This window comes from Podarcis erhardii, assembly GCF_964252035.2.
Source record: "Podarcis erhardii genome assembly, chromosome: 16".
Classification (NCBI taxonomy): Eukaryota; Metazoa; Chordata; class Lepidosauria; order Squamata; family Lacertidae; genus Podarcis; species Podarcis erhardii.
Window position 1 is genome coordinate 38326350 of NC_138514.1, and position 19122 is coordinate 38345471.

A 19122-nucleotide genomic window follows, 5' to 3' on the forward strand; every position below is an offset into this window, starting at 1 on the left:
CCCCCTCTGCAAACAAAACCTGGTGGAATTTGCTCCCTGATTCCGCCTGGTTACTAATTAATATGAACTCCATCCGGGGGGCTCCCCCCACCCCCTGATGTGACTCTGACTCACTTAGGGGGCAAAGGGGACCCAGAGAGGCTGGGGCCTCAGGACTCCGAGTCTGCGCCCCAGCTCGGCAAAGGATCCCCTCTCCCTGTGTCCATAGAATTGGAGAGTTGAAAGGGACCCTAAGAGTCATCTAGTCCAGCCCCCTGAAATGCAGGAATCCCAGCGAAAGAATTCCTGGACGGAATCCCGGACAAGAAGAGCTGCTCCACAGAGGAGCAGACTCCCTCGGAAGGCAGTGGACTCTCCTTCCTTGGATGTTTTGAAAGCAGAGGTTGGATTCTATGATTCTGTAATTCTATTCTATGTGAGCTGAGCTGGAAGCTGGAGACACAGAGAACTGCTTGCTCTGTGCTGAATCCAAAGCTGTGGCTGATGGAGACCTGCTGGTTGTTAATGCTGTGAGCGCCTCCATCCTATGCTCAGCTTGTGGGGTGTAGGGATTAGAGGGCTGGACCTTAGGAGACCAGGGTTTGAATCCTCTCCATTGGCCGTGAAGCTCACTGGGTGACCTTCTGGGGCAGCCAGTGTTTGTTGTGGGGGAGGAAGGGAAAGGAGAATGTTAACTGCTTTAAGACTCCTTAAAGGTAAAGGTAAAGGGACCCCTGACCATTAGGTCCAGTCGTGACCGACTCTGGGGTTGCGGCGCTCATCTCGCTTTATTGGCTGAGGGAGCCGGCGTACAACTTCCGGGTCACGTGGCCAGCATGACTAAGCCGCTTCTGGCGACCAGAGCAGCGCACGGAAACGCCGTTTACCTTCCCGCCGGAGCGGTACCTATTTCTCACCCCAGTACCTTGGCGGTACCTATTTCTCGCCAAGGAGCTCACCCCGTCGCGGGGATTTGAACCACCGACCTTCTGGTTGGTAGTGATAAAGCGGGATATCAAATCCAAACTCCTCTTCTTCTTCTCTCAGCCTAACCTACCTCACAGGGTAATTTTGAGGATTGATTGAGGAGTGGGGGAGGGTTGCGAACGTGCTTCCCGCACGGATCACATTCGCAACCCGAGCATCCACTGTAAACACAGTAAATGGGGGAAATAAACATATATGCATCAATAAAACCATATACCCTATGATAACACCAAGGTTGCTGGTTTGATCCCTGTATGGGATTAATAATAATAATAATAATAATAATAATAATAATAATAATAATAATAATAAATATTATTTATATCCCACCCTCCCCAGCCGAAGCCGGGCTCAGAGCGGCTAACAACAACCTGCACTGCAGGGGGCTGGACTACATGATCCTTCCAATTCTATGATTCCGAGACCACACAGCACAGAGTTAATCCGTGGAACTCCCTCCCACTGGAAGCAGTGATGGCCACCGACTGGGATGCTTTTAAAAGAGGCCTGGGCAAATTCAAGGAGGAGGAGGAGGAGGTTATTGATGGCTACTAGCCAGGACCGTCTGCTCTGCTCAGGGTCCTCCCAATGTGACAATTCAACGCCCCGTTGACCATTGTCCTGTGGGAGCCGACAGCCCCGCTCCCCTTGCAATGCGGACTGCCCACACCTGGTGGGGGTCCCATCTGGCACTAGCGAGGGAATTGAGCGAAGGGATTTACACACCACCCTGATTCTTTAATCGGCAGGTGCCAAAGCCAGCTTCCCTCGCCCTCCCCAGGCCTGGAATCCACTTAAAGGCTCTGCCTGAAAATCCTCTCTCCTGACACTCATCCTCCGTTCTGCCAAGGAAAGCCCCTGCCTCTGCCCCCCCCCCAGTACCCACCCACCTGGCGGCTTTGCTGCTACTGCAGAGAGAATTGGTGAGGAACTCTTCCCCCATTAAAAGACTCAGACTCAGGGAAGGGGAGTCAGAAAATATTGAGTCAGACCATTGATCTAATTAGTTCAGTAATGTCTGCACTGGCTGGCAGCAGTGCCTCCCCAGGGCTTCAGGCACAGAGTCTCTTTCCCAGCCCTGCATGGAAATGTCAGGGACCAAGCCTTCTGCATGAAGAGCAGGTGCAAAGTAGGATTCCAGACCTCATGTGTCGGAATAAAGGGTTGAAACTGGAACACAGGAAGTGGCATTGTCTCAGCAGGTCGGTGTCACCTGGCACTGACTGGCAGCAATGGATTGCCAGGGTTTCGGGCGGGGAATTTCTTACTAGGGATCGAACCTTGGATCTTCTGCCCCTGAGCCAGAGTCCTTTCTGAAGCACTTCCCCCACCTGACAAAGACTCTCCTGCTCAGAGAGGTGGAGGGGCAGGGGCGGGAATCCCTGCAGGCATAAGGCCCCACATCTCTTGCTTCAGAAACCCAGAGGGGCAGCCCCCAGAGACCTCCCTACAAAGCCCCCCTCTGACTGCAGCAGACCCCACCCACAACCGACGGCCGGAGGCCAAACTTACCTGCTCAGGTGTGGCTTGAGGGACCTGCCGTGTCTCTGGGGGTCAGGCTGCCGCCTTCCGGGTCTCCCACCTTCCCTCCTTGCCACCTCTGGGATCTCTTTCTCTGCAGACGGCAAGAGGATTAGTGTCTCTGCAACGGCCCCCAAACACAGGCTTGGCTCTAAAGCTGCAGAGACAGGCAGGGAGATCTTGAATGGACAGAGATAAAAATAAGTTGTGTGTGTCTGAGAGAAAGAGAGAGAGAGAGAACAAGGCTGCATTACACATCGTACGTTGAAAGTGCATTATTTCCCCACTGGGAACTGTAGTTTCTGCTGGGAACTGCAGCGCTGTGAGGGGTGAACTACAATTCCCAAGATTTTCTTGTGGGAAGTTGTTTTATTTTATTTTATTTTTTAAAATGCATGTTGTGTATGCAGCCAGAGTCCTCAGAACAACAGGCCATTTTTGTGTTGGCAATAAGCTACAGAATAAGGCTGGGAAAATAATAATCTAACTACAGATCTTAAACTACAAAGCATCTTAAAAAGCAGATAGCATCTTAAAAAGCAGAAACATCACCTTGCCAACAAAGGTCCGCATAGTTAAAGCCATGGTTTTCCCAGTAGTGATGTATGGAAGTGAGAGCTGGACCATAAAGAAGGCTGATCGCCGAAGAATTGATGCTTTTGAATTCTGGTGCTGGAGGAGACTCTTGAGAGTCCCCTGGACTGCAAGAAGATCAAACCTCTCCATTCTGAAGGAAATCAGCCCTGAGTGCTCACTGGAAGGACAGATCCTGAAGCTGAGGCTCCAAGACTTTGGCCACCTCAGGAGAAGAGAAGACTCCCTGGAAAAGACCCTGATGTTGGGGGGGGGGCACCAGGTGGCGCATTGGAAGATGGCCGACAATAACATCTCTCCGACCCATACGAGGTAATTAAGAGGCTGCTATGGGAAGTATGCAGTCTTCCTGCCCCCCCTCGGAGATGGGGGGGACTGCCTTGCCAGTGGTGTCCATAATGCACCCCTGGATTCGAAAGAAGGGGGTGCCGGTCACTTGGCACGAGCCATCGATGAGGTCGGCTCTTCCTGACGCCATTTCCAATCAGCACGTGCTGGTTCGCTTTAGCTTGAAAATATAATTGGAAACATATAATTGGAAAGAAGCTAAAGCACATACATCAAGCAAAGTTCGGGAGATAAGACTGCTGATTAATGGATCTATGTGACCGGAGCAACGGAGGAGACAAATAAATCAAGTGAAGAACCACCATTAAGAGACTGGTATGTTTGGAGTGAAAAAGAGGGGGGGTGGAGGAAAAAACTTTTCTTTTCTTTGCCTTATGTGAATATTAATAACCCTCCACCCCAGAAAGAAGATCGTTGTGTTTTATTAATCACAAGCAGGAACTTAAGAACTGTGTAGAGTGGATTATAGTTAAAGAGATGATTAGTAAACAATGGAGAACGGAGGAAAATTTTATGACGCAGCTTTAAATGGCGTCTCGCTAAGACAGGCTTGTCTAAGAAAGATGGGAGGAGGAGGATCAGGACTATCGGAATGTGAAGGATGACTGGAATGTGATCTTAACCTGACAGAGCCCTCCTGATATACTTGGCAAGCCTGAGAAAATTAAAGGACAGACCGAAGATAAATTTTTTATGGAAGCGTGGAATGGTGGCTGTCCCTGATCTTTGGAGAGTGTAAAACCCACACAGAGGATGTCTGTCTCTAATCTGCTTGTGAAGATTATTAGAGAGATCGCAAAGAAAGGAATATATGATAACAACAAGAAGATGAATTGATCTGGATTGAACTGGATAGAACTGTTTAATTAAAGCAGCAATATAAGTGATGCTTGGACCCCCGCTTGGAGCTTGATGTATGGGTACCCCCAACAAAATTTAAAAATTTGGCCGTATAATTTGGAAATAATGTGATTTGGAAATAATGTGATGTGATTGGCCTGTTAATAAAAATTAATTTTTTTTTTTTAAAAAAAAGAAAAGACCCTGATGTTGGGAAAGATGGAGGGCACAAGGAGAAGGGGACGACAGAGGATGAGATGGTTGGACAGTGTTCTCGAAGCTACCAGCATGAGTTCCACTGTGGAAGGCAGTGGAAGACAGGAGTGCCTGGTGTGCTCTGTTCCAGAGTCGGACACGACTAAACGACTCAACAACAACAAACTACAGATACCTGAAGAGTTGTTTGGATGGAGCAAACTTGCTTCCTGTTGCTCCAGAGAGTAGGACCTGAACCAAAGGCTTCAAATCACAAGAAAGGAGATTCCCACTCAAGCTTAGGAAGAACGTCCTGAGGGTGTGGGCTCTCCTTCAATGGAGGTTTTTGAGCAGAGGCCAGATGTCCACCTCCCAGGGATCCTTTAGCGTGATTCCTGCCTTGCAGGGGGTCGGACTAAATGACCCTTGGGGGTCCCTTCCAACCCTACAATTTCATGATGGTGGGGCTGGGAAAGACCCCTCCCTGAACCCACGACTTGCTGCTGAGGAGCGTATGCTCGCTGAGGCTGATGGGAGTCCTAGAACTGAGTTGAGGAACGATGATGTCCTAACCACAAGTCAAACTCTCGTCCAATCGTCGCTCCCCGCCAACTTCCCAAACGCTCCTTTCCCTCCCCAACCCCACACCTGAATCCCTTTCCATTCCCCTTAACTGCTCCACTATTACTGGGGCGGGGGCGTGCAATGTCATGTGCCTAAAGCCCGGAGCGTCGCCGAGGACGCGACCACCATGCCTCGTCCTCTTTGTCTCACCAGGAGGAGAGGAGAGAGGGAAGGAAGGAGGAAGATGCAGTTGCCACGGCGACAGGCCCTCCTTTCAGGGGGAGGTGACTTCATTCCGCGGGGAAGGCGAGGCATCGCCGGAGGGGATGGGCTTGGCCGCCTCTCTGCCGGCAGAGAGCTCTGCATCCCACATCAGGAGGACGAACAGCTCAGCTGCCCGGCAAGTGGACCGCTGCCAGCTTACTGCTGGTACCCAAGAACGCGCCCGACTCCTTCCTCCAGCCCTGCATCTCTCCATCTCTCTCCATCACTTCTTCTGCCGCGCCCAGACTCACCTTTGCCGCGCCTCGCTGTGCCAGCCTCCTGCCAGCCGGACCCCAGGCTCCCAAGCCCGCCCTGGGCACATCCCCAGATCCGGGGATGCAGCTTTAAGGTGCCCCCCTTCCCTGACGCCCACCCCCACCCCCGATGGTGCTCCCTCTGCTCGTCTCTGCCTATAGACTGTGCCGCTTAGCCATGTCCGATGCGGAGAGGCTGACGGTCGACTGGTGGGGAGACAGCCCCCGGGCGCCCCAGGAGAGCTCGCCGGGGGCCAGCCCGGCCATCCAAGCGGCCCTGAACAGGATCCTGCCCGACCTGCACCAGGCCATCTCGGCCACCAAGCAGGCGGCCGGCCCCGAGGACCTCCGCAGCGGCCTGGCCGAGATCCTGGCCCTGGTGGAGGAGGCCTGGCTGATGCCCACCGTGGGCAGGGAGGTCGCCAAGGGCCTGTGCGACGCGATTCGCCTGGAGGGGGGGCTGGACTTGCTGCTGTCCTTGCTCCAGACGGCCGACCACGAGACCAAGTGCCAGGCGGCCAAACTCCTGGAGCAGATCCTGGTGGCGGAGAACAGGTGAGCCAGGCAGGGGGACCGGGGAGGGAGGAACGGGCCGAGGCGTCTGCAGGGGGCCAGGGCTGGCGAACCTTTCCTTCCAGATCATGGGCCACATTCCCTTCATTGCAAGCTTCCAGGAGCCGCATGCCAAGGTGGGCGTGTCCAGAGGCAAAAGGAGGCCAAGCAATGAATGCCAGGGGTTTTTTTGTGGGGGGACGGGCAATGAGCTAGTGATTCCTTAGTTGTGATTCCTGCGTTGCAGAGGGATGGACTTAGAAAATGCTTAAGGGGAAGGCACAGTCCCTACCAGAGAAGAATGGCAGATTAAGATGATGCAGAAATGGCAAAAGTGACCCAAAGAATTAGGAATCGGGAAGACCAAAATTTCAATAAGGAATGGGGAAAATGCATAGTTTATTCTAAAAATCATTGTCAACGATTAAAATTATTAGTAGGACTGGAATGATGCTTGTAGTCAAAAGTTCAACTACTGTATGGTTTTATTGAAGATTTCGTAGAAGTGGATTAACAGAGAAGTTGCAGGAGAAAAAGTTAAGAGAAGAACCCACGCAAGGGGAGGAAGGAAGTCAAAGGGACCTCATTGGAGGCTGTTAAGCAGAAGTTGGACAGCTGTCTGTCAGAGATTATTTAGCTATGATCCCTGTGCTGCCCCTGGGGGGTCCCTCCCAGCTCTGCCTTTCTATGTTTTTATGAGACAGGAAAGGGGAATGGGCATGTTTCCTGCCAGCAAAGAAATGAGGGTGTGAAGCAAGGGCCAAACAGGTGTGTGGCCTAGGGAGAGGGGGTGTGGTTTTGGATGGGGGGGTCGCATTTGGCCCCTGGACCTCCGGTTCCCTGTCCTTGGCAATGGGGAAACATTTGTGTAGGGAAGAAGTGACACACTCACCGAAATTCCTCCTTCCTATACTCCCTTTCTGACAGCCTTTCTTTGCCAAAGCGATTTTCCCACCCGCCTTTAAAAGGTTTGCTTTTTGAGTGTGCAGGAACCCCCAAAAGGAGCCCACCCCTGTGGTTCTCTGCATGAGTCTCTGTTCTGGGCATGCCCTTGCCTGAAGGTGGGTGATCACTGTGTCCCTGCCTCCAGAGAGATCCCCACCACCTCTCAATGGCAGAGGGACAGCTGAGGTGGACTGAGAAGGAAGGCAGGGCAGGTTTTCGTGCAGAGACACAACAGTCGTTTTATAGTGGGGGCTCCCAGGGGCCTTCCCGCTCCTGTGAGGGCTGTCGGTGGCACTACAAATGAAGGCTTGCCAAGAAAGGCACCTGTCCCTCCTGCCAATGGTGCACTTAGGCAATGCATAGTTAATCTATGGGACTCAGGAGGATTGGACAAATCCATAGAGAAGGAGAGGACTATCAGTGGCTCAGCTCTGCCTCCACAGTCAGAGGCAGCAGTGCTTCTGAATCCCAGTTGCTGAAAACTGCAGGAGGGGAGAAAGAGCTCTTGTGCTTGGATCCTGCCTGCCAGTTCCCCTTTTTGAAATCTGTTTGGCCACTGTGAGAACAGGATGCTGGACTGGACGGGCCACTGGCAGGCTCTTTCTTAGGTTCTTAGGGAACCTGCCCTTGATGGTCTTTCAGGGGTGGCAACATGTAATGTGGGCACATTCAATTCTTTGCTTTCCATGAAATGGGCCAAGCCGGGGCTGTTGCAAATCCTGCTCACGTTGCTGAATGAGACCCTGGATTTTGACCCCGTCTTGCCCAATGCAAAATGGTTCTTTTAAAATTTAGATTCAGAAGCAATACAAGTGCAATTGGGTGAGAAGATTAAATATTTTATTCCAAACAGCAAGCAAAAATATACATTACCAAGCAAGTACTTCAATCAGCCATTGAGGAGCCCAGAAAAGGTGAAGAGACTCCCAGGTCTTTTGCACAGCACTCTGGCCATGAGTCTGTGCTGAACTCCTACTTGGCATGCTCCAAAACTAGATATTTTATAGACCTGTGTCCTATTGGACTAACACAGGCTCAACCAGAGCTACTCTACATCAAAGGCTTTGCTGGACCAGTTTCATCAACACAACAAGGGCCTTTTCACAAAGGATATTGAAAGCAATAAAACACAGTAACCAGATTCAGGAAGGAATAACCAGAGTTGGAAGAGCTGACCATGCCAGATCACTATCTCCTCGAATTATAATAATCTTCTGCGATAATTATCCCATACACCCCCCAAGTCCTGGCCTGACAGCGCTGCTGACTCCTGCCCCCCCCCCCAATTCTGGAGTCATATCAGCAGCCATATCTGCCCTGTGTCATACCTGGATGACAAACTATTCGTTGTTGATGTTCATTCAACTTGTTATTGTTGTTTAGTCGTTTAGTCGTGTCCGACTCTTCATGACCCCGTGGACCAGAATGGAGAGGTTTGATCTTCTTGCAGTCCGTGGGACTCTCAAGAGTCTCCTCCAGCACCAGAATTCAAAACTGTGAATTCTTTGGCGATCAGCCTTCTTTATGGTCCAGCTCTCACTTCCATACATCACTACTGGGAAAACCATAGCTTTAACTATACGGACCTTTGTTGGCAAGGTGATGTCTCTGTTTTTTAAGATGCTGTCTAGATTTGTCATTGCTTTCCTCCCAAGAAGCAGGTGTCTTTTAATTTCGTGACGGCTGTTTCATTCAACTAGCTAGGAGAAAATGCCATCATAGCAGCTGCAGGTGTCTCTAGGTACGGCTAGAGAATAAGACCCCCTTGCCTGGACTCCTGGGGAGCCATTGCTGCCAGTCTGTGTGGGCAGTACTGAGCTAGGTGGACCACTGGTCAGCACCCTATAAGGAGGCTTTGTATGTTCCTATTTAAAGCACTGTTTATTTAAATTCAGAACCATGAAGACTAGCATCTTGCTTTATTCCTAGGGAGAAGAAGCTGCTTTGGTAGAACAGACCTTTGCAGGCAGAAGGTCCCAGGTTCAACCCTGCAGGGATTAAATGAGGATTTGGGCCCGGGAGAGACCAGGGTTCAAATCCCTACTCAGCCACCATGGAGCTCACCGGGTGTGACCTTGAAACCCAGTTGCTACCTCTCAGCCTAAGCTCAATCACAGGGGTGTTGTGGGGATTAAAGGAGGACTTCGACCTGGGAAATCTGGGTTCAAATCCCCACTTGGCTATGATGCTCAGTATCAATCAAATAGAAATCAAAGTTTGCCAGGATCTGCTTGAGAACAAAACAACCTGCCCTGGGGCACAATGTCCTTTCTGGAGCCCCACAGGAAGGGCCGAGGCAGCCTCTCCCCTCTGCCAGGTGGGCTTTTAAGGGCCCACCGGGGCTTCTAATTGGGAAAATGCATTAGCCGAGACCCAGAAAGACTTTGGATCCATCGGATGAGCTTCCTGGCAGGAGGGAGCGGCTCTTGGCCTTTGCATCTCTCCGGATAAACCACACACCTCTCCCCTTCCTACCGCCAGCCTGGGTGGCGGATCCAAGGCAGGGCAGGGGGTAGGCGGAAGACGCCTTGTTCTGTTCCATGTGGCCAGGACAAGCTGTGCTGCTGCTGCTGCTGCTGCTGCGTGCTGATTGCTCGTCACCACTCTGGAGGATGAATCAGCTGGCCACTGTGCCAAGATGAGGTGGTCTCCAGAGGCAGAGGGGGGGCCCTACCAGTGTGTCCCCTGATGGGAGCCGGGCAGAGAAGGAGGGAGCTGGAAGCCGCAGGAGGGGAGAGTTGCTCTCGTGCTCAAGTCCTGCTTGCGGGCATCCCATAATAGGCATCTGGCCGGCCACTGTGTGAGAGAACAGGATGCCGGACTAGTGGGGCCACTGGCTAGATTAACAGAGGCAATCAGAGATCACACTAGACAAGAGTTTCAAAAAGCACGGGGAATATGCAGAGAATACTTCGCAAAACAGTGCCTTAAAATACATACTTGGACTTGTTTTGATTAATGTCTGCAGGAGACTTTGTGGATATTTATAATTAGAAAAAGCTTAATAATTATTCATAAAGGAAACAGTTTATAAGAAGTAAATAAGGAGGCCAAATACAGGATAAAGGAAGTCTTTTATTTGGTTGTTTGTATTATTGTATGTTATGCTTATTGTATGTTATGTTCACGTTTAATGAGGGTGGAATTCTGTATTGGGGGTGGGGGTTTATGTTATGTTGCAAATAAAATTTCCAATAGAAATTTAAAAAATTAAAAATAAAGAAATAGATGGGCCGCTGGCCTGATCCAGCAGGCTCTTCTCATGTGTGTTTAGCCTGGAGAAGAGAAGAGAGCCATCTTCAGATATCTCAAAGGGAAGAGGGAACAAGCTTGTTTTCTGTTGCTCCAGGACCTGAACCAATGGCTTCAAGTTACAAAAAAAGGAGATTCCAGCTAAATATTAGGAAGAACTTTCTGAGTGTCAAAGCTGCTGGACAGTGGAACAAACTCCTTGGAAAGTGGACAACTCTCCTTCCTTGGAGGTTTTTAAAACAGATGGCCATCTATCCTCTGCTTTAAAAACTGAAAATAATAATAATAATAATAATAATAATAATAATAATAATAATAATAATAATAATTTATTTATACCCCACCCATCTGGCTGAGTTTCCCCACCTCAAATGGCTGTTGCCCTCAGAGGTGTCTTTCTAAGGTTTATTTGGGATTTTCTTGACACTTGAATCCCTTGGTTCTCTGGAGCAAGACAGAACCAGCTTGCTGCATCTTCCACGGCACAGCGATTCAGGTACCTGAAGATGCAGAATTTGGCAGGGCCAAGAGCATAAGAAGAGGAGCCTGCTGGCCAATGGCCCGTCTAGTCCAGCCCGTCTAGTCCAGCCTCCTGCTCTCACACTTGCCTCTGGGAACCTGAGTGCAAGAGACTTCTGCATCAGCTTCGGAGTCAAGTGATAAAAGGAGGATGACGAAACTGGGATGAGTTCGATCTGGCACCACCTCCTCCTGTTGGGCTGCCTGCCTTCTGCCCCAACAGCCCCCTGTTGCCACCCCATTGCCCCAGACTAATGGCCGTCCTTCAGAGATCCTGTAGCTCTCTGGATTCCCTGTATTGAACGGGGACCACGTGATCTCTAAGTCCCTCTCTAGTTCTTACGGTGACAGTTCTGTTCTCGTATAATTTATCTGGGGGCGGCAGGTCCAAGCTCTTGAGATAGGCCCATCTGGCTGGGCCAGGCAGGTCCTGAGTGCAGGACCCAGCCTCCTGCAGAGATGGCATGGGAACCCTGCCAGGGCTGGCAGATGCAGCGGCTGCCAGATTTCGATGGAGGCCGACGTCAGTCGCTCACAGAGGGAGCACAAGTTTTCCCAGAACGGGGCGCTTCGCTCACTTCCTGGAACAAGCCAGCCTGGCAGAATCTGATGGGTGAGGGGGGTGCTGTTTAGCCTTGCAATGCAAAAGTTGTCCCCCCTGCTGGCATTGATGCTCCACATTCCGCCCAAGCTATGGGTCCAAGCACCAGCTGGAGCAAAGTCCCTCCTTCCTTTCTTCCTCCACCCCCATAGATGCTGTCTTCTGTATGGCAGCTACACACACACACACAGTTAACATAGAATATTCTGCAGAGCCAGTGGTGTCAGCCCTGGAGTCCAAACATTCCTGCATTGCAGAGGGTTGGAATAGATGCCCCTTGCGATGCCCTCCAGCTCTGCAGTTCCACAATTCTGTGCTACCTGCCTTCCAGTCCAGCTGATTTGTGATTGTTCCACCCACTCAGGCGACGTGGGGTGTAACAAGGAAGGTACCTCTGAGTACTTTTTGAGTGCATAAGTACTTTTTGCATTTTCCAGCAACTGGTATTCAGAAACACCAATGCCTCTGATTGTGAAGGCAGAGGATGGCCAGGAGCCATTGATACCTCTCTCCTCCTTCCTGGATTTGTCTAATCCTCCTTGGCGCTGTGGGTTAAACAACAGAGCCTAGGACTTGCCGATCAGAAGGTCGGTGGTTCAAATCCCCACGACGGGGTGAGCTCCCGTTGTTCGGTCCCAGCTCCTGCCCACCTAGCAGTTCGAAAGCATGTCAAAGTGCAAGTAGATAAATAGGTACTGCTCCGGCGGGAAGGTAAACGGCGTTTCCGTGCACTGCTCTGGTTCGCCAGGCTTAGTCATGCTGGCCACATACCCGGAAGCTGTACGCCGCCTCCCTCGGCCAATAAAGCAAGATGAGCGCCGCAACCCCAGAGTCGGCCACGACTGGACCTAGCAGTCAGGGGTCCCTTTACCTTTACCTTTTTAAGTTAGTGGCCATCCCTGCTTCCTGTGGCAGGGAGTTCCACCGTTTAACTCTGGGCCATGTGATGAAGGGCCTTCTTTCCACTGCGTCCTCCCCCCACCCAAGGCTGCTTCCCTGACTCCGTTCTGCCTCCCCCCTCTCTGCCCCTAGGGACCGCGTGGCTCGCATCGGCCTGGGCGTGATCCTGAACCTGTCCAAGGAGCGCGAGAACCTCCCTCTGGCGCGCAGCACCTCAGGGATCCTGGAGCACATGCTCAAGCACTCTGAGGACACCTGCACGCAGCTGATCTCCGACGGCGGCCTGGACGCGCTCCTCTACTGGTGCCGCTGGAGCGACCCCGTGGTCCTGCACCACTGCGCCGCCGCCCTGGCCAACGCGGCCATGCATGGTGGGCCGGCCAACCAGCGGCTGATGGTGGAGAAGAAGGCGGCCGAGTGGCTCTTCCCGTTGGCCTTCTCCAAGGACGGCTTCCTGGTGCAGTTCCACGCCTGCCTGGCTGTGGCCGTCCTGGCCACCAACAAGGAGGTGGAGAAGGAGGTGGAGCACTCGGGGACCCTGGCGCTGGTGGAGCCCTTCGTGGCCACGCTGGACCCGGGGCACTTCGCCCACACCTTGCTGGGCAGCAGCGACAACAGCCAGGGCAGGACGGCAGAGGACCTGCAGCGCCTGGTGCCCCTCCTGGACAGCTCCCGCCCAGAGGCCCAGTGCCTGGCTGCCTTCTACCTGTGCGCAGAGGCCGCCATTAAGGCCCAGCAGAAGAAGATGCAGGTAGCTTGTTTGCATGCAGAGCCATGAGGACTAGCACCTTACTTCCTCTCTTAGTTCAGGGACAGAGCCTCTGCTTTGCATGCAGAAGGTCCTGGGTCCAATACCTGACTAGAATCTGGGTTCAAATCCCCTTTCCGCCATGAAGCCCACTGGCAAGCTGGTTGCTCCCTCTCGGGCTAACCTACCTCACAGGGTTGTTGTGAGGGCCAAATGGGGAGGAAGAGGAACCTTGGAGGACAGGGTGCAGCCCCAATGCACAAAGTGAATAAATGCTTCGCCTTGCTCAGATTTTCACAGAGATCGGGGCCATCCAGAGCTTGAAGAGGATTGTCTGCTACTCCCCGGATGGCACCACCTCCTCGCTTGCCAAGAGGGCGCTCTGCACGATGGGCGAAGAGGTGCCCCGGCGCCTGCTGCCCACGGTGCCCAACTGGAAACCCCTGGAGGTGCAGAAGTGGCTCCAGCAGATCGGCTTTGTCAAATACTGCCCCAGTTTCCTGGTAGGGCTTGCAAGAGGGCAGTGGTTGTGCGGGGAATGGGAGTCAGGGCTCCTGGAGAGAGGAGAGGGCCCCTGAGGAGACTGCAGGTGTCTGTTGGGGGGCTCACAGCTCACTCCTCACGCAGGCCTCCCCCCAAAGCTGCCTCCCTAGCCCACCCCTGGCTAGGGATGATAGAAAAAGAGTCACTTTTTCTATTGAACACCACAACCTTTTTTCATAGCGGAGTCCCTCCATCCCCTGGATCATGTTGCTTTCTCTCCCCTTGCTCTTTGGATGTGAAACTGACCCCACCCTTCCTCTCCCCCCAGGAACACCAGGTGGATGGAGACCTGCTGCTGAGGATGACGGAGGAGGATTTGCGGGTGGACCTCCAGATGACCTCTAGCATCACACGCAAGCGGTAAGGAGCTCTCGGCGCCCAGGAAGGAGGAACCCCTGAGCCGAGAAGCGGGGTTGAGCTGGATGATCTCTGAGGGAACCCACCAGATCAAAAACGGCAGCTGTGCTATTGCTCCCTGAGTACAGCAGTGCTATAAATCTGCTCATGTTTGCCATTCCAACTTTTTTAAAAGCACCCACCATGTTTGCAGGAAATTCAGCTGTGCAAAAGGGTTTTGAGCACCTTGAGGGCCAGCCTGTTCCACCTCCAAAAGTGGCGTGCCTCTGCTCCAACCTGGCAGGAGGTGTCCCCCCCCCCAGCCCTACTGAGCTGCCCCCTCCTTCCCCCAGGTTTTTCCGGGAGCTGACGGAGCTCAAGACCTACGCCAACTATTCCACATGCGACCGCAGCAACCTGGCCGACTGGCTGGGCTCCGTGGACCCCAAATTCCGCCAGTACACCTACAACCTGGTCACCAGTGGCATCGACCGCAACTTCCTCCACCGTGTGACGGAGCAGCAGCTGCAAGAGGACTGCCAAGTCCACATGGGCTTCCACCGCGTCCGCATCCTCTCGGCCGCCCGAGGTAACCTCTCCCCTTGCTCTGCAGACCCCCCAGCCCCCGGGAAGGACATCCTGAGGGTCAGAGCCATTTGGTAGTGGAACGGCCTCGCTCGCCAGGCGGCGGACTCTTCTTCACTGGAGGTCTTAAAACGGGGTTGGGCTGGATGACCCCTGGGTGCCCCTTCCAAGTGTACAGTATGATTCCATGTAACAATTTGCTGTTGGAAGGGAGGGAACAAATGGACCTAAGGTGGGGAACAGTGGCAGAGGAACTCTCTCCGGCACCCGGGGCGGCGCAGCCCATACGGCCACCCACCCCCTTTCTGTCTCCTCCCAGAGATGCTGCATTCGCCTCTGCCCTGCAGCAGCGGAAAGTCCACCTTGGAGGGGACGGACGTCTTCATCAGCTACCGGAGAGCCACTGGGGCGCAGCTGGCCAGGTGGGCAGGGGAACGCCAGGGAGCAGCGCGAACCATTCACACATGCGGGCGTGTCAAAGAGAAAAGCCTTCCTTTCTCCTTCTGTAAAGAGCCAACTATGTGATGCAGCAGCAGAAAAGGTTAATGCGATTCTTGGCTGCATCAACAGAAGTCCTGTGTCCAGATCAAGGGAAATAGGAGGACCGCTCAATCCTGGCTTAGACAGATCACACCTGGAATACTATTAGGAATAACATTCTGGCAATAAGAGCTATTTGATAGCGGAACAGACACCCTCAGAAGGTGGTGGACCTTCATTGGAGGTTTTTAAAGAGAGCTTGGGTGGCCATCTGAAGCGGGTTGGGCTGGATGATCCTTGGGGGTCCCTTCTGTCTCTATGATTCTATCAATTGCTTCTAATCTCTCAACCTCTCTGTGCAAGGAAACAGGGGTTGGCCCACGGCGGCTCTCCCCAACCCAATGTCATCCAGAGGGTGTTGGACTCCAACTCCCAGCAACCCAGGTTGGCCGATGTTCAGGGATGAAGGGAGTTGTAGTCCACGTGACCTCTGAAAGGTTGATCCAAAAAGGCTGCTCTGTGGTTAAGGTGGTCGGCAGGATCTCTGACAAGCTGGGCTCAGAGCAAGGCTTGCAGCCTTGATTGGCCAGAAACATGTAAGGGCACCATGGGATGGTGTAGAATTAACCTGTGGAACTCACTGCAACCGCACTTTGCGCTACCGTTAGCAGCAGTAGTAGATTTTTATGAGTTGCATTTCTACAGGAGACCTGCATTCTCTAGAGGGGACTGAATGAGAATAAAACGCACCCATTAAGACTTAAAAATAAGACCGTGAAATGGATATAATTATACTTAGCACTGATATTGTAACACTTTGGAGGCGTTCAGAGCCCTTGCTTATTAATTATGCATTTATTATTCTGCTTTCTGAACAATTGCAGTCTCCCAAAATGGCTCATGTTAATTAAAGAAGGGGAAGTGGGAGCGGGCGGAGGGCTGAGAAACCACAAGCACACACAAGGGGAGGGGGAGACGAGGGCACACATACATAATTTCCTTTACAACAGCCCTGTAAGGCAGGCCAGCAGCAGCAGTGGGAGGGTGCAGTTTGGACTGAGGTTGCAGCTGGAAGGGAAAGGTTGTTCTCTAACCCTTTCCCTTTATGCCATCGCCCTAAATCTCTCCGGAGACGCAATCAGAGAGATCCCAATTATTTGTGCCTGGGTCAAGCCCCCCCTTCCTTTCACACACACCCCGCCCTGTTTGCGCCTCTCCAGCCTCCTGAAGGTCCACCTGCAGCTGCACGGATTCAGCGTCTTCATCGACGTGGAGAAGCTGGAGGCCGGGAAGTTCGAGGACAAGCTGATTCAGAGTGTGATGAGCGCCCGGAACTTTGTGATGCTGCTTTCGCGCAACGCCCTCGACAAGTGCGTGGGGGACACCGAATGCAAAGATTGGGTGCACAAGGTGAGAAGGCTTCCCCCTGCCAGGGACCGTCGTGTCTCTGTGTTTGGGGGGGGGATGGGGATGAAACTCTGAGAATCCTAGAAGAGTTGGGTGGGACCCCCCAAAGGACATCTAGCCCAACCCCCTGCAATGCAGGAGACGCAGCCCAATTCACAACAAAGGGCTTCTCCTTGAGCTGAGCTGCCAGCCATCTGTCTCAGGAGACAACAGAGGAGTGTGCCTTGGGGAGTCAAAACGTTGGAGAGTCGCAGCACCTGCTGTGGCTGCGGAGGCCGATACGGGAGAGACATGTTTTGTTGCAGCCGGGGCAGAGGAAGGCGTCTGGTTGTGCTGCTGCAAATGCACCAGAGCGTTTCTTCTCTCTGGGCTCCTCCAAGTGGTCATTGCTCCTCCGGTCACTGCTGTGGATGCATGGCCAGTCTGCCTGTCTCCAGGCACCGCGGTCATCTGCAAGGGATTTCCACAGGGCAGGGATCTCCTTGGGGATCCTGCCATCTTCCATTCTCTGGACATGACCAAAACAGCATACAGTAGATGTCACCTAGTGCAAACAGGCCGGGAATGTTTGCTTATTGAGAGGGCACATCTTTTGGGGAGACTTTGTCCCGCCACGTGATGCCCAAAATCTTCCTGATATAATGTACGTGGAAGCCAGCAGGACAAGAGGAAGGGAAATCATATTGAACAAACTCACCCCTCCCTAAGCAAGATTTCCTTCTCTCTTTTTAAATGCATATCCTTCACAGGAAATTGTCACAGCCCTGAGTAGCGGGAAGAACATTGTCCCCATCACAGACCACTTCGAATGGCCGGATCCAAAGACCCTTCCTGAGGACATGAGAGCCATCCTGAAGTTCAACGGGATCAAGTGAGTGGGATCAAGGAGTGTCCCTGGGGATAAGGCGGGAGGGCAATTTCTGGAAGCTGCTGCAACACAGCCAGCTGCTTGGGGGGGGGGGTGAATCTGGGGAAACGCGGAGAGACGAGGCTGAATCTGAAAGGGTTTGAAACTGATTTAATGCTAATAGCTTCAGGTGCAAAGGATGCTTTGAAGCACCAGGCTTGATGTTGCACCCTTTCCCCTGCCCCTTTCCAAACTGGTGCTCCAGTTCATGCAGGAAAAAAATTGGGAGCCCTACAAGAGCTGTAGATTCCCCATGGCCCCTTCCACCCCAAGCACCGCATGGCTTGGGTCAGCTCAGGGGTCCTCAAACTTTTTCTGCAGGGGGCCGGTCCACTATCCCTCACCAGAGGTCAGCAAGGTTTACTGGACATTGTTCCCACAGAGACCGTCCGTGGGCTGGACTGGCACAGTGCAATGCTGGAAATTGTGTCTGCGCATGTCTGCGGTGCCGGAAATCGCTTCTGCACATGCGCAGACGCCGAAAACCACGTCTGCTCATGTCCAGACGCTGGAGATCGCTTCTGCGCAGACGTGATTTCCGGTATCTGCACACGTGCAGACGTGATTTCTGGCACTGCTCTGTGAGCGCCCAAGCCATGCAGCGCTGCTTTAGTGCAGCGTGGACTCGCCGAGTGTGTGGCTCAGTTCGAGGGCTGCTCATGGGCCAGTAAAACGGTCTTCATGGGCCGCATCAGGTGCATGGGCCGCACGTTGCTGACCCCTGCCTCAGACCTTGTTGGGGGCCGGACTATATTTTTTGGGGGAAATGAACGAGGGACGATGAGCGGCGTGCGAAAGGGTCCAGAGAGGGGCTGCTTAAAATGGCGGCCGCTCGAGCACTGCTGCTGATGGCACCAACCAAGCCCAGCCCCCTGCCTCCTCTAGGCAGGGCAGGGAAAAGCCAGGAGGAGGGAGGGAGGAGGCGCCGCCACCATAGGAGGGAGAGGGAAAGAACACGCACTGGCAATCCATGCAGCGATTTCTGGACCGTCCGCGGGCCAGATTTAGAAGGCTATTGGTCCTGATCCGGCCCGCGGACCTGTTTGCCGACCTGTGGTTCAGCTGTTTCATTTCCACTTCCCATGCAGATGGTCCCACGAATACCAAGACGCCACCATTGAGAAGATCATCCGCTTCCTGCAAGGCCGCTCCTCCCGGGATTCCTCCGCTGGCTCGGAAAACAGCCTGGAGTGTGGCCCCCCTCAAAACTAGGGAACTGGAAGGTGCTCCCCCCAACGGAGCAGAGGAAGGGGGTGGTGGGTTGGAGTGGGAAGAAGAGGGTGACCCTTTGCTTCTGTCCCCAAGTCTGCACTGCCCTAGAGAGGGCACCTCACCCCACTGCCCCCCCCCAGCTTTTGCAGGCTCAGCCACAGCTGTGTCGGTGCCCCCTGCTGGCTCCCTTTGGGATATGCCGATTAGGTTATGCAAAACTGCAAAACTCCGGAAGAAAATGCTGCTTGCTGCCTGCCCTGCCAGGACAGTTGGAGCAGCAAACTTTCTCCCTCCCTAGTGGCCTTTCACCAGAGGCTCTTAACTCTTTGTGTGCCTGGGTAAGATTTTTGGTTTCTCAACCAATTAGGTTATTACTTGGCTGTTGGGAAGGTGGGCTTTGTAGTGTTTATCTTGTATTAAAGTATTTATCAGATTCTAGGCTCCAGAAGCTTCCTTAGGTGTCTGCTCATCTATTTTTAAGCTAAGCAAATGGTAAGAGGTTTAGGAAATGACTGCTTTTCAAACCCCTTCATAAACCATCTAGAGCTGGGAAGGAGCAGCAAAGTGGCCAAGTTTGCTGATGGTGCTC

General features: G+C 52.9%; 1 protein-coding gene across 1 annotated transcript; it reads left to right on the forward strand.

Annotated features, from left to right (window-relative positions):
• The first annotated feature begins 5182 nt into the window (after positions 1-5182).
• On the forward strand, positions 5183-18991 carry SARM1 (sterile alpha and TIR motif containing 1). Its single transcript, XM_081843738.1, has 9 exons — positions 5183-6101; positions 12448-13066; positions 13354-13566; positions 13875-13966; positions 14296-14531; positions 14847-14949; positions 16228-16417; positions 17164-17285; positions 18410-18991. Exons 1-9 carry the CDS (start codon positions 5677-5679, stop codon positions 18531-18533), a joined length of 2124 nt encoding a protein of 707 aa, XP_081699864.1. The 5' UTR covers positions 5183-5676; the 3' UTR covers positions 18534-18991.
• The last annotated feature ends 131 nt before the right edge of the window (positions 18992-19122 follow it).